Source organism: Hyperolius riggenbachi, chromosome 2 (genome assembly GCF_040937935.1).
Source record: "Hyperolius riggenbachi isolate aHypRig1 chromosome 2, aHypRig1.pri, whole genome shotgun sequence".
Taxonomy (NCBI): Eukaryota; Metazoa; Chordata; class Amphibia; order Anura; family Hyperoliidae; genus Hyperolius; species Hyperolius riggenbachi.
In genome coordinates, this window is record NC_090647.1 from 309,913,963 (window position 1) to 309,928,984 (window position 15,022).

Sequence of the window (15,022 nt, forward strand, 5' to 3'; positions counted from 1 at the left end):
AAGTACCTCTATACTCATTTCTCCTGGGAGGGGGGGTGGGCATCTGGGGGACCCCTTTTTAAAGGGGACTCCCAGATTCCAACATGAACCCCCCCCCAGGAAATCGCGGCCTCCACCTCCACCGCCCATCGGAGGTGGAGAAGAGCCCCTTGTCCTTGGATTGGACAAGGGCTCGGAGGGGGAGGGGAAAGCTTGGCTGCCCCTCCCCTTCCGAGACCCCCCAATCCATGGACCATGCGGGCTGGTATAGTCAGGGTGCGGAGCCCCACGCGGCCGGTGCTCCGCATTCTGGCTATCCCAGCCTGCATGGGGGACAAGGGGTTTAAAGACGTCTGGGAGGGGGGACCCCACGTCGTTTTTTTTAATATTTCCCACACTCAGAACGAAGTAAGTAAAACTCTTCCCACTTGGGGGAATCTATGAAAATAATACACTATTGTTACCTGTGCAAAAAAAACTGACATTTTCCGCATTTAAAAGACATTTTCGCCCTTGAAACTTAAAAATCGATTTTCTCAAAAACTATAAGGTCTTTTTGAAAAAAAAATTTCCTCTTATTCCCACTGATCCCCTTAATATACCCTGGGAATTTGGTGTTCCTAAACTTTAAGCAGGCTTTGCTATTAACCGTTAAAGTCGGCGGGTTTTTAAATGTTTACATTTTTCCTTTGAAACTTTAACATCGATTTTCTCAAAAACTATAAGGTCTTTTTGAAAACATTTTTTTCCTCTTATTCCTCCTGATCTCCTTAATATATTCTCCAAATTTGAGGCTCTTAGCATTTAAGGGGGCTTTGCTATTAACCCTTAAAGTCGGCGGCTACCTAACATTGATCCATGCGTCAATTTTTCCGCTTCGGGAGCATGGCCATACGCATTAATTTCGTAATACCCGTTGCAATGCGAAAATTATGCGAAAATTACGCTTACGCGAAATTTCGCAAAATCCTTCTTCATTACGATTATGTACTTACGGCCATAAACGTAATTACACTAATTACGTGAAATTTCGCGAAATCGTAATTACGCCATTACGTTCATCTCTGGTCCAAACGTTTTAGGTGACAGTTCCATATCGCCCTTCTTGAGAGTGCTAGGTGGCCAATATAGTGAAGGTAAGCACAATTTTTGCTGATTGCCATTAGGTACACTATGCATGTGACAAAAAGTAGCAACACAAGATGGCCCCTGCATGCGGGCTGCATGGAGTTGACTGTAGAGATCTTTGCGGGCCACCAGAAAAGGCTTGGTGTGCTGCATTTGGCCACCTTTGGACATGCCTGATCTAAATGTATTCCAGATAGTCAGAATTGTTACTGACAAATTGTTGCTTACAGTATCAGACCCATCAACTTAGCATATTTTAGCTGCAGTTGCGTTTTTTTTCTATTATTTAAAAAATGCAAATGCATAAGACTTCTTGGTACACATGCAGCTTTCTCACTCTGAACAGTTGACCAACCTGCTCCATTCCAGCAGGCCACGTAGCTGGCAACCTGCCTGCAGGATTTGCTCCTTCTGCCCCAAATAACACCTTAGCAATAGCAGTGCCGGTAGCTTGTGCAGGGAAGAAGCACTCCAGAATAGCATGCACACCTTCATTTTCCTTGGCCCATGCAATGTCCACAGGTCCAGCATTAAAGAGCAATAGAATAACTGGGCGTCCAGCAGCTGCCACATTATAAGGGAGAAAAAAACAAATCAGTAATCAGTAAATATTACCATAATACGGTTTTATATAAGCCATAATAGTGTCACAATATAGGAAATGTAATGCTTTGAGAACGTCCAGAATCACACAGAAATAACAGGGTGCCAGTACCACCCCTTGCAGCTCGGTAAAGAGTCATACCGGTATGTTTGGTGGGAAGGCATTATTATTGTTATAGTGAAATACTACTTTAATTAATCCGCACTTACGGTATACATTGGTTATACAATTGTATCAGTGCTGCTGAAATCTTTCTTTGTAATGTGATGTTGTGAAAAATAGATCTTCAGCCTGATATGAATGTCCAAAACTGGACATTCATATACAACTCCCTTTGTTTGCAAGTCTGGAACTGTAATACACTATCCAGGTATGTTGTCATCTTCCTGCAGGAGCAGTTACTGTATGAAGCCTCTGTTGATTGTGGAGCGGCTGCATTTTACATACTCAAAACAAGGTACGCAACTCGAAATAGTGTTTCCTTAATTATAGCAACATTTAAGCCTCGTACACACGGAGTAAAAATCGTTCGACATGAGCGCTGAACAAATCATCTTTCAGATGTCATTTTAATATGCAAAACACAAACGATGGGTAGGGGTAGGGAACCTATGGCTTGGGAGCCAGATGTGGCTCTTTTGATGGCTGCCTAATCAGTAGGGGTTGATTCACTAAGCTGCACTGCTCAAGCAGCGCAGCTTAGTGTGGCAGATCAGGTAAAATTTTCAGATTAGGCACCCTACTGCTGTAGCATGCACTACTAACTTACTCGCGCTCCCCTCAAAACTAACGGCTGCTCCAATTGTCCCACCCTGGACCCTGTCAGGTCCAGTGACTTTGTAGGACAAGATCCGCGCACTTTGATTGGCCCAATAAGCTGCTTGTCACTTGACAGACAGCCTATTGGGACAAAGTGCAGGGATCTCGTCCTATAAAGTTAATCAATCCTCAAGTCAGCTGGCTAATTGTACAAGCAGTTAGTTGGTATTTCTCCTGCTCTCGGGGAAATTGCTGATGTTGCTGAAACCCAAGAGAAGCTGAAGACACGTCTGACACTTCCGCTGGCCGACGGATCAAATGTGTACACATCTCCATGGCAAAAGGAATGTGAGCCCTCTGCTGTGCATACACACTGTGCAAGTTTGAAACATACTGTATGGCTCTCATGGAATTACATTTTAAAATATGTGACATTTATGGCTCTCTCAGCCAAAAAGGTTCCTGACCCCTGACTTGTTCCCCTGGGAACAATAAACGAACAATCTACAATGGTGCTCGGGCATTTTGAAGGATAACTTTGGTAGATAATCGTTCATCAGCAGTGTGTACAGCAGTGTGTACAGAGCTACGAACGATTTTTAGACGGTGTCTGCAAAGTCTATGGTACTTCCCCCTACATCATTTAATAATCCTATTGGTTAACAATCATTTGGCATTTCAGATGCAGTCTTCTGCTGTCAGTCACATTGTGTAAAAAACACTTTCACTGTATTGTCTTATCATATAAAAGTTATAATTATCTCCCTGATCTGTTCCTCCCAAAGCTTCATGTCTGCCAGCTTCAGGCGCATAGCCACGGTCCCTGCTTAAAAAAACCCAAAAACAACAACAACAACAAAAAAAAACTTTATCGCTCCAAAGATGCCCCTGATGAGTCAAATGACGAAACGCGTAGGGCGGAGCTAAGGAGTCACGTGGGACGGAAGGAGGAAGTAATCAGAGCGTGTCACACAGAGAAGCGCTTATGATTGTAAATCTGGTACGCAGATCTTTTATGCATTTTAGCAATCAAAAAGTTTTTTTTACACTATGCGAGTTCCGTTTATGTCTGAAGGTTTTTAACTGTTGCTGCCCGGGATGGAGGGCTTATATGTATAAAGTACAAGAAATAATCTGGTGAGTGAGACTCACAAAGGGGGTGAAAAAGATCCCCCTTGCTTTCCTCTGTATCTGTGTGGAGGTCCTTTATTGCACAACTTTGAGAAGTGAATCACGGGGTGGTTCATAATAGGCAGTAGTATATGTATTGCAAAAGGGGTACCGGAGCAGAAATCAGACAAACAAAATTCGAGAGTCAGAAGACTCAATATAAACCAGGTTAAAGATCGAAAATGTTAGCAATAACTGCATGCACCATGTCAGCGAGTAATAATAAACATAGAACAAAGAATTGAACTGACTCTTGGGTGCATGCAGAAATATTCTTAATTATTTATTTTGAATAATTTAATTAGATCAATAAAGTAAAAAAAGATTAAGTATCAAAAATTGCATGGATATACAGACACAATACACAACAAATACATAACAAATACACACATACAAAAACACTCTTAAAAATTGGACAAAATATCCCAATTGAAGGGAGGCTGCAGTCCTCCTGACCTGGCCAGTTAAATGGTTTCTGTGGTGCTCACAAAGTGACACTGTCACCTAATGAGCAATTGTAACCACATATGTTGGTAACTCAAAATTGCAATTCGCCAAGCTCCAAAAAATGCTCTAAAAAGCTCAAAAAATGCTCTAAAAAGCTCCAAAAATGCTCCAAAAAGCCCAAAAAATGCTCAAAAATGCCCATATGCAGCCAATCAATTAATTGCTGGAAAGAGTCCCGCCATGTATTATGAATGCAGGTAGTCCTGGACCCAATCGCAGTCACCCAGGAAGTCCACAAATCCGTGGGACCAATGTGTGCAGTCACCGTAGTGTAAAGCCTCTCTTAGCCCAGAGAAAAAGTTCCAGCACAGACAGGGATATCAATACATGCATCAAAACACCAATGTGGATGGTTCAAATGTAATCCAAGATGCAGTTAGATCAGCAGACATTGATAGCAGCAAAGCAGGCAAGCTGGGTTAGCTGGATTAGAAATCAGCAGTTTGGGAGCAATTAGGATGGTTCAAATGTAATCCAAAATGCAGTTAGATCAGCAGACATTGATAGCAACAAAGCAGGCAAGCTGAGTTAGCTGGATTAGAAATCAGCAGTTTGAGAGCAGTTAGGAGGCAGTTCACAAGCGCTGCATGAAATAATGCATAGTTACCATCCAATGTGGATGAGCCCAAGGAAGTACAGGCCTCTAATCCAAAATGCAGTTAGATCAGCAAACATTGATGTAAAAACACTTGGTAGTGGCAAAGCAAAAAAGCTAGATTAGCTGGATTAGCAAGCAGCAGTTTCTGGGCAGTTATAAGGCAGTTCATGAGCGCTGCATGGAGTAATGCATAGTTACCATCCAGTGTAGATGACCCCAGGGAAGTACAGGGTCTCTGGCTTACAAGAAGATTGCTGGGATACAGTCCATGAATAGACGCATAAGTGTCGACATGTTTCGCCGTTGCCAATGACGGCCTCTTCCAAGACAGCGTCCTTACAGCTCTCTAATCACTGACAGACTGTGCCGAGTATTTCAGCTCTAGACCACGCCCATCTCCACCCACATGGTACACCTGATCAGCTGCAAGAGACAGCCAATCACAGACGCACGGTGTCACACGCCGCCCAGCGCACCAAGGCGCATGGAGACGGACGTAAGCACACCGTGCGTCCCAGCATGGGGCGCAAACGAAAGTTCAGTGTCCCATTGACGGCGAGCAGGGGGAGAGGAGGGAGGCATGCAATAAACCTCGGCACAGCATGGCATTTACCGTTTGATACCAGCATCCACACACGAAAAACATAATCAATCAAAATAAACATACAAAACAACCTAAGAAAACAAAACAAAGACAAAAAGGCATCCCGAGGGGCCCACACAAATATTCAAATCAATATTTATATACTAGTACTATTATCCATCTTAAACAGAGGCTCAAAGATTAGACCATATAAATGTAAAAACAGTATTCTCAACTTATGTGAACCTACATAACACATTCCTATTGTAATAAGTGGGACCCATGCGCATAAACAAAGGAGGGAAAGAAAGGAGACAGGGGAGAAGGAGGAAGGAAAAAGGGGGAGGGAAAGGGGAAAGGGGAAAGGGGAAAAAGGGGGGGAGAGAGGAGGGAGGGGGAGGGGAAAAAGGGGGAAGAAAAAAAAAAAGTAGTAAGGGAAAAGGAAAGGGAAGGGAAACCTAAGGGAACACCCGCTAGGGAGGGTGCAATTGAGCAGAGTACAAGAAACACACCAGGATACAGCCAACCTGCTAGGACGGCAGGAAAGCACCATATTGCACTGCGTCATTTAGACCTTTGCCCTTGGTGGCATTTAATTCATAAATCCACCTAAGTTCAATCTGTAGAAGTCGTTTGTCAACATCCCCACCTCTTTCATGTGGGTGTACTCTGTCTAGACCTACAAACCTAATGTAGCTAGCATCACCCCTATGTGTCATGTGGATGTGTCTAGAAATTGGGGACCTAAAGTTACACCCCCCAATGTCGCCCGTGTGTTCTTTTATACGTTCTTTAAATGCCCGACTGGTTTTTCCCACATAGAAGCATCCACATCTACACGTGAGTAAATACACAACACAAACAGTGTTGCAATTTACAAAGTGGCGTAGTTTCCACCTACGCTCATTGGGAAGCACCACCTCAGGCCCTATTGTCAGATATCTGCAGTAAGCACAGCCACCACAGCTATAGGTACCCACTGTGGTGCAGTGCCTACGACGACCACTACGACAAAAATGACTGGAGGTCAAGGTATCTCTCAGAGTCCTTGATCGTCTGAATGTAATTTCCGGTCTAAAAGACACATAATCCCTAACTGAAGGATCGCAGCGAAGCACATTCCAATGTCGGCCCAGAATCTCATATAACTGGTGTTCCTGATCGCAAAAACGTGTAATCAGACGTGTTTTGCTATCATCATTCCTATCAGCGGTCTTCGGGCCACCAGGGGGTCTCAAAAGATCTGTCCTGGTTGACTCCCGAGCCCTGCGATATGCTTTCTTAAGCCATTTATCTTTATAACCCCTTTCCAGAAATTTCCGACGTAGGACTTTGGCTTCTCTTTCAAAATCCTCATCTCTTGAGCAATTTCGACGGATTCTCAAATATTGCCCAATGGGAATGCCACGAATCGTGTGTTTTGGATGTGAGCTATCTGCTCTAAGGAAGGAGTTCGTCGCCGTCTCCTTACAATATAATTGCGTCGTAATATATCCGTCTGTGCTCACATTGATCCTTAAGTCAAGGAAAGGTACCGTTGCAAAGTCACAATGCATTGTAAATCTAAGATTGTAGTCGTTAAGATTCAACCTCTGTACAAATTCATCCAGGAGATCCCTCCCACCTGTCCAGAAGACCAAGATATCATCTATGTACCTGTGCCATGACACAATATGGCACAGGTACACAATCAACGAATCATTACCAAATAAACCGCGTTCCCACTCCCCCAGGTACAGGTTCGCAAGCGACGGCGCACAAGTTGTGCCCATCGCCGCGCCCTGCACCTGGAGGTAGTGGCAGCGGTCAAATATGAACACATTGTTCTCCAGGATAAATGACAACAACTGCAAAATAAATTGATTGTGAGCATATTCCTCCGTGCCCAATTCCAAAAGAAATCTACTAACTGCCTCTATCCCCTTTTGTTGGGGAATGCTGGAATAAAGGGCCTCAACGTCCAGGGTGACTAAAAGAGAACCAGGGGGCAACTGTAAGCCCTCCAGAATAGTCAGCAAATGTGAGGTGTCCTTAACATAAGATGGAAGGCGGTGGACATGGGGTTGGAGAAAGTGATCAACATATATACTGATTTTTTCGGTAAGCGCACCACAACCCGAAACAATCGGTCGTCCAGGGGGTTTTAATATATTTTTGTGGACCTTTGGCAATGCATAAAAAGTGGGAGTGACTGGATTATCCACCTTCAGAAAATTTGCCGTTTGTGGGCTAATAATCCCCACATGTACAGCATCATCAATTAGTTTAAAAAGTGCCCCCTGGTTCTCTTTTTTTTCTTCCCCCTTTTTCCCCTCCCCCTCCCTCCTCTCTCCCCCCCTTTTTCCCCTTTCCCCTTTCCCCTTTCCCTCCCCCTTTTTCCTTCCTCCTTCTCCCCTGTCTCCTTTCTTTCCCTCCTTTGTTTATGCGCATGGGTCCCACTTATTACAATAGGAATGTGTTATGTAGGTTCACATAAGTTGAGAATACTGTTTTTACATTTATATGGTCTAATCTTTGAGCCTCTGTTTAAGATGGATAATAGTACTAGTATATAAATATTGATTTGAATATTTGTGTGGGCCCCTCGGGATGCCTTTTTGTCTTTGTTTTGTTTTCTTAGGTTGTTTTGTATGTTTATTTTGATTGATTATGTTTTTCGTGTGTGGATGCTGGTATCAAACGGTAAATGCCATGCTGTGCCGAGGTTTATTGCATGCCTCCCTCCTCTCCCCCTGCTCGCCGTCAATGGGACGCTGAACTTTCGTTTGCGCCCCATGCTGGGACGCACGGTGTGCTTACGTCCGTCTCCATGCGCCTTGGTGCGCTGGGCGGCGTGTGACACCGTGCGTCTGTGATTGGCTGTCTCTTGCAGCTGATCAGGTGTACCATGTGGGTGGAGATGGGCGTGGTCTAGAGCTGAAATACTCGGCACAGTCTGTCAGTGATTAGAGAGCTGTAAGGACGCTGTCTTGGAAGAGGCCGTCATTGGCAACGGCGAAACATGTCGACACTTATGCGTCTATTCATGGACTGTATCCCAGCAATCTTCTTGTAAGCCAGAGACCCTGTACTTCCCTGGGGTCATCTACACTGGATGGTAACTATGCATTACTCCATGCAGCGCTCATGAACTGCCTTATAACTGCCCAGAAACTGCTGCTTGCTAATCCAGCTAATCTAGCTTTTTTGCTTTGCCACTACCAAGTGTTTTTACATCAATGTTTGCTGATCTAACTGCATTTTGGATTAGAGGCCTGTACTTCCTTGGGCTCATCCACATTGGATGGTAACTATGCATTATTTCATGCAGCGCTTGTGAACTGCCTCCTAACTGCTCTCAAACTGCTGATTTCTAATCCAGCTAACTCAGCTTGCCTGCTTTGTTGCTATCAATGTCTGCTGATCTAACTGCATTTTGGATTACATTTGAACCATCCTAATTGCTCCCAAACTGCTGATTTCTAATCCAGCTAACCCAGTTTGCCTGCTTTGCTGCTATCAATGTCTGCTGATCTAACTGCATCTTGGATTACATTTGAACCATCCACATTGGTGTTTTGATGCATGTATTGATATCCCTGTCTGTGCTGGAACTTTTTCTCTGGGCTAAGAGAGGCTTTACACTACGGTGACTGCACACATTAGTCCCACGGATTTGTGGACTTCCTGGGTGACTGCGATTGGGTCCAGGACTACCTGCATTCATAATACATGGCGGGACTCTTTCCAGCAATTAATTGATTGGCTGCATATGGGCATTTTTGAGCATTTTTTGGGCTTTTTGGAGCTTTTTAGAGCATTTTTTGAGCTTTTTAGAGCATTTTTTTGGAGCTTGGCGAATTGCAATTTTGAGTTACCAACATATGTGGTTACAATTGCTCATTAGGTGACAGTGTCACTTTGTGAGCACCACAGAAACCATTTAACTGGCCAGGTCAGGAGGACTGCAGCCTCCCTTCAATTGGGATATTTTGTCCAATTTTTAAGAGTGTTTTTGTATGTGTGTATTTGTTATGTATTTGTTGTGTATTGTGTCTGTATATCCATGCAATTTTTGATACTTAATCTTTTTTTACTTTATTGATCTAATTAAATTATTCAAAATAAATAATTAAGAATATTTCTGCATGCACCCAAGAGTCAGTTCAATTCTTTGTTCTATGTTTGTTCATAATAGGCAATACTGCACTATATCTCGATTTTTTTTTTGCAGGGAAATTCTATACTCCTACTGGGAGGTCAGGATTGTGATCGCAACTTCTTTTGTGGACTGGAAAAAAAAAAAAAAAACTTGCCACAGTGTTTTCTATCTTGAGTAGAGAAAACACCATGACATTTTTTTTCAGTAGGGGGTGGGGCTATGCAATGGAAGATGGTGGACATGGGACTGCAGGAGGAAAAGAGCAGGCAGGTAAATATAATTTTTATATGACAAGATGATAGAATGAGAGTGTAATTTCAGACTGAGTAGACTCTTTAACATTTTCTGTATTTGATTGTAGAACAGTCGTTAATTGGCTGTTTCACGCATGTGTACATAGCTTTAGAGCTGGAGCCTGGACTGAAGTGATTGTTGACTACACACACAGTACCTCCTTCTCCTCCTAGAAGGCATCATTTTTGGTAAGTACAGGTGTACTGAGATAATGCTACCAGATTGATAACTGATCAGTATAAGTTTGTGGCTGCTGAAATGTGTTGCAATAGATTAAGGATCCATCAAGATACAGTATATAAAGAGGTTTGTCTAACTTGCCTGGACTTAGGCTTTAATATGTATGATTTACCTGAGGCTACGGCATCTTCCAGTAATGTGGACTGGTGGCCAGGAAGAGCCAAATTGATTCGATCCATGCCTTCAGTCTCCACGCTCGCACCTAGGAAGGTTGCAACAGAATTATAGTACAACGATTGTAGCAATAGCAGCTATGCCTATAGTAGCCAGTATAATATAATACTTGTTATTACCTACTCTCAACAGGCTCCATAATGACTATAAATATTTGTTATAACCAAGCCAGTCCCAGCATACCAGTGTACCTCCCTAAGGTCCAAAGAGATATCTGCTCTTTGGCCTAGGTTTCCATTAGAAGCATGTGAATACTGTATATACAATGTTCACATGCAAATTCACCCAAAAATTTTCTTGGTCCCTCTTTTTTTTTTTTTTTCTTTTTACAAGAAGAAATCCTATTGTCATTATTGATAGCAGATGTACAAAATTGTATGCTAAACAGTAACCCTGTTAGTTTTTTTTTTTTTCTGGATTCAATTTTCACATCTAATGGAAACAAGCCCATAGCAATTCATTGCTGTGTGAATTTGTGTGCTGAAAAAACGCACAAATACAATAATACAATACAATAAACATTTTTATAGCGCTTTTCTCCCATAGGACTCAAAGCGCTTAGGCTCTCTCAGATTCAGTAATTGGTAGTAGGATGAAGTAAATTGATAGTAGGATGTACAAATGTACACCTCACGGAAACAGGCTCTGGCCTGGAACCCACTGAAATCCGCAAACGCAAAACGCAACCGCTAGCGTTTTGCCTGAGCGGTTTGCAAGCGGATTCATGCGAGTTTTCGGTCGCGTTTTGCAACAGTGTATTTTTTCCCTCAGCGGTTGTGTAGCGTTTTGCGTTTCGCGTTTTTATCCTGATTGGTCCTGTGAATTATTTTTAATTTTGTTACAGTGTGCTGAACCGCAAAACGCTAGCAAAACCGCTTAGTTTAGGTTTTGCTGAGCGTTTCTGCTAGCGTTTCAATACTTTACATTGAAGCGCTAACGCTTCCAAAATGCTGCAGGTCCTGCGTTTGCGTTTCTGGGAAACGCAAACGCTCCTGTGGAAGTTGCCCCATCCATTAACATCAGCTGAGAGTTTTGGCAAAACGCTAGCGTATCGCAGCGCTGCCAAAATGCTCAAAAAAACGCTCTTGTGGGTTCCAGCCCTTTGAGTCTTGAGGACAATTTTCAGTTTAAACAGACAGGACTTGTGTACATAAGCAGTGATTTTTAGAAAGGTAAAAAAATTGGGCAAACGGTGCTTGTGTTAGGCTTTCTATTTTAACAAAAAAGAAAAAATTGTATAAACTCACAAAATGTATCTTTTCTTTTTAAGATATGGAGTGTTTTAAAACCCAAATTCACTCTTGCTTTAAGAATGCTTTATGCCTACAATAAAATTAAAGGAGTACTGTAAACGCCCACCCCCCCCCCCCCCCCCCCAAAAAAGTTGAACTTAGCTGGAGCGTCTACCATGCCCCCACAGACATCCTGTGCCCGCACCGGGACAAAACGATCCTCCAGTCCCGGCCACCGGCTCACTTCCGCTTTTTGCAAGCTTAATGTTGCAAACTACTGCGTCCCGCTGATGTCACCGGGAACTTCCTGCGCATATTGTTTTGTCCTGGCGCGGGCACAGGACGTCGGGGGGGGGGGGGGGGGGGGTTACCGGTAGATTGGTCCAGGTAAGGTCAACTTTTTTTTTTTAGTTTAACATGTATGTTTTATACTACCACTACTGTACATTCTCAAAACTCTGACTGAAATAGTCTCTTGACTTACCAGTTCCAAGGCACACAATGGTGATGTCAACAGACTGCACTAATTCTTTTATGTCAGCAGAAGAGTAAATTTCACAATGAGCATCACTACATCCAGCTGTAAATCTGACCTGCAGTGGAAGCTCTGCAATGCCATCTCTGATGAGAAAAACAAGCCAATAAACACATACTGTTTGTCACAATGTACAGGCCAGCTCTAGCTGTAGACACTGTACTGGAAGCATAAACATAAAATGCGGCGTAGGTACATGCCAAGAAGAATATTGGCCACATTGGTGGTGAGAGAAGCTTGAGTGCAATATCGTGCAGACAGGATTTTATTATACTGTATACACAATGCTAATAAATGAGTAGGAATACTACAGATATGAACTTTAAATGTAGTTAAAAAATGGTGCACAAGCCAAACAATGCAGCTTATTTAAACCATCATGTTTCACAAGTGCATAAGTCAAATATGGATGATCTGTATTTATGTATGTAAAGGATCTGTGACTGTCAATTCTAATACAGCCTATCCAGACAACAGATGTACCTCATCTTTTATCCATATACAGGGATGTTTATAAAAAGCTGGGGACTCCAGTGCCAGCCAGGTATGGAAGAGCAGCTCCTATGGCCACTGCATACAGGAAACCATACTAGGCAGAGAAAATGTGGAATTTTGGATCACCAGTCAACAGAACATTTCATATTCACCCGCTCTGAGCTGCATTCGAATATACACTGCACAGGACTTCAGATTCTGGCCGTTAAGCAGAGGCCTAGCAATAGGGTATGCAGAGGTTGCGACCGCACCGGGGCCCTTGGGCCAGAGGGGCCCTCCCTCAAACACAGTTTTAGCTCTCTGTTGATTCTGTGCTGGTAATAATCACTTCTATAGATGCTTTAAATAGTTATCATTAACACACTGTACTCCAGCCCCTTCTTGCGCCTCTGGTTGTCCTTTGCAGGTTTTGGTGCGCCGTATCAATTGTTATATATAGAGTGCTTGGGTGGCCCCAATGTAAAACTTGCACTGGAGCCCATTGCTCTTTAGCTATGCCACTGCCATTATCAGTGAATCAGTGCAGTGGTAAGCTCGTCTGAAAAATTAACCCTCCTCCTGCTGAGGCTACATTGGCTGGTTTCAAAATATCTAAAGACGTAAATTAAAAATTCTTAAAGGACTTACGAGGCCAAGAATAGGAAAAAAAATAAAATAGGTTAGATACCTGCATCAGCTTGTAAGGCACGGAGGACGCCGTCTGCGCCCTCCGTGCCATTCCGCTGGGTCCCCGCAACCCCCCGATCCATGCTACAGGAAACAGCCTGTTACGTGGATCTTAGAGCTGCGCAGCCGTACTCGTTGGCCTTAAAGCTGCGCAGACGTTGGCCTTAGAGCTGCACAGCCGCACTCGCGGCTATGCGGACTGCGCAGCCGCGGCCAGCTCCGGCGGCCATCTTTGTACAGGCTGGAGAGCCCGACCCGGGCCGCGTGGTCGGGGGCCGTTCGGGGGGCTATTGAGCGGCGGGGACCCGGCGGAACGGCACGGAGGGCAAAGACGGCGTCCTCTGTGCCTTACAAGCTGATGCAGGTATCTAACTTTTTTTTTTTTTCTATTCTTGGCCTCGTAAGTCCTTTAAGCAAACTAGGAATCATCATCAAACTAGTAATAAACAGAAAACCACGCTCCATTACCAGACTAAAGAGATGCAGGGTTTCCTTTCAGCTACACACTAGACATTATTTGAATTAAGAACTTTACAACTGTGATCATGTGCCCAGATCAATATGGTTATGGGGCTGCTTTATACCAAATGTAATGTACTGCAACAGTGGTGGATAACAACCAAACAGGGCCCTAGGGAGGGTAACCAGATTGCTCACCTTTACAAGCTCATAGGGCTTGATTAATTAACTTTAGCCCCGTGAAGCAGCGCAAGTTAAATTAACTTACGCTCCCTAATGACATTAGCGCAAGGTAATGACAGAGCTGCCACGCTATGCGTGCTACAGGCAGTGTAGCATGAGCTCCTTAGCAATGGCCGCTTGTGAAGTCCTGTGCGATAGCACGGCCACTACTATGTTAATTAACGTAGTAGCAGCTGTCACTATCGTGCAGGACTTCACAAGGAGCGGCTGTTGCTAAGAAGCGCATGCTACGCTGCCTGTAACGCGCATAGTGTGGCAGCTCTGTCATTACCTCGCGCTAATGTCATTAGGGAGCGTACGTTAATTTAACTTGAATCAAGTAATCCTGAGACATGGACTGTTTTTTTCTTTTATGCATAACTCTCTCTCATTAGAATATGATAGAGGCATATAATTAAACAGCTTCTAAAACTAAGGACGAATACAAACGTGTAACTTTGATTGGCCAATAATTTTACATAGTATTCAAAATCCTTTATCACTCTTATTACTTGACGGTAGTAAAATTGGCCAGATTGTGTAGGTAAGCTCTCCTTCTACATGGAAGTGTTAAAATTGGTCAATCAAAATTGGATATGTGTATACAAGCTGAAGCTCTGTTCACAATGCTGGGCCGAATGGACAGCAGGGGACCAAAAGACATACAGAAGGAGACAGTCCACATGTCTACCTTCACACAGTGTCCAGTTTTCTCTATTTTCCATAATACACAATCTCCAGTTCTCACCTACCTGGGAGTTAATACATATTGAGGACTTGGGTATGGTTCATAGTCTCCAAATAATTCCTTAGGGTCATTGGCAAATGGACCAATTACCTATAAAAAAAAAACATTAATAGAAGGTGCTTCTTGGTGAGTAAGTATTGCATTAATTGCAAAGGTTTTAAGATATACCGGTAATTAATGCACCCAATCCAGATTTATTTCCAAACCTGGATAATTGTGGCAAATGTAATAAAGCATGCAATATACATCCTAAAGGTATAAATGACAAATGCAACAATAAACTAGCTGTTAAAGCAGTGACCACAAATAAGTAATTTGATTTTTTGAACTTATCAGACCAGTTTACTAAATGACTAAATTCATAGACTGAAGTTTACCGACATGGCTGCTACTGAGCGGCCACTGAATAGGAGATCACAACAGCTCAGCCCTGAGCTCCACCATAAGGTATCCCACCCAGGTCCTACTACCACATGCATAGGGTTTAA

General features: G+C 43.3%; 1 protein-coding gene across 1 annotated transcript in view; it reads right to left on the reverse strand.

The window, feature by feature from the left end:
* Positions 1 to 15,022, reverse strand: part of LOC137546515 (uncharacterized) — a 65,548-nt gene that overhangs the window by 15,328 nt on the left and 35,198 nt on the right. The window contains exons 10-13 of the mRNA XM_068269070.1: positions 14,539 to 14,624; positions 11,894 to 12,030; positions 10,116 to 10,205; positions 1,463 to 1,671 (exon numbers count right to left, since the gene is read on the reverse strand). Coding sequence (XP_068125171.1) covers positions 1,463 to 1,671; positions 10,116 to 10,205; positions 11,894 to 12,030; positions 14,539 to 14,624 — 522 coding nt within the window. The remainder of the gene's footprint in view (positions 1 to 1,462; positions 1,672 to 10,115; positions 10,206 to 11,893; positions 12,031 to 14,538; positions 14,625 to 15,022) is intronic.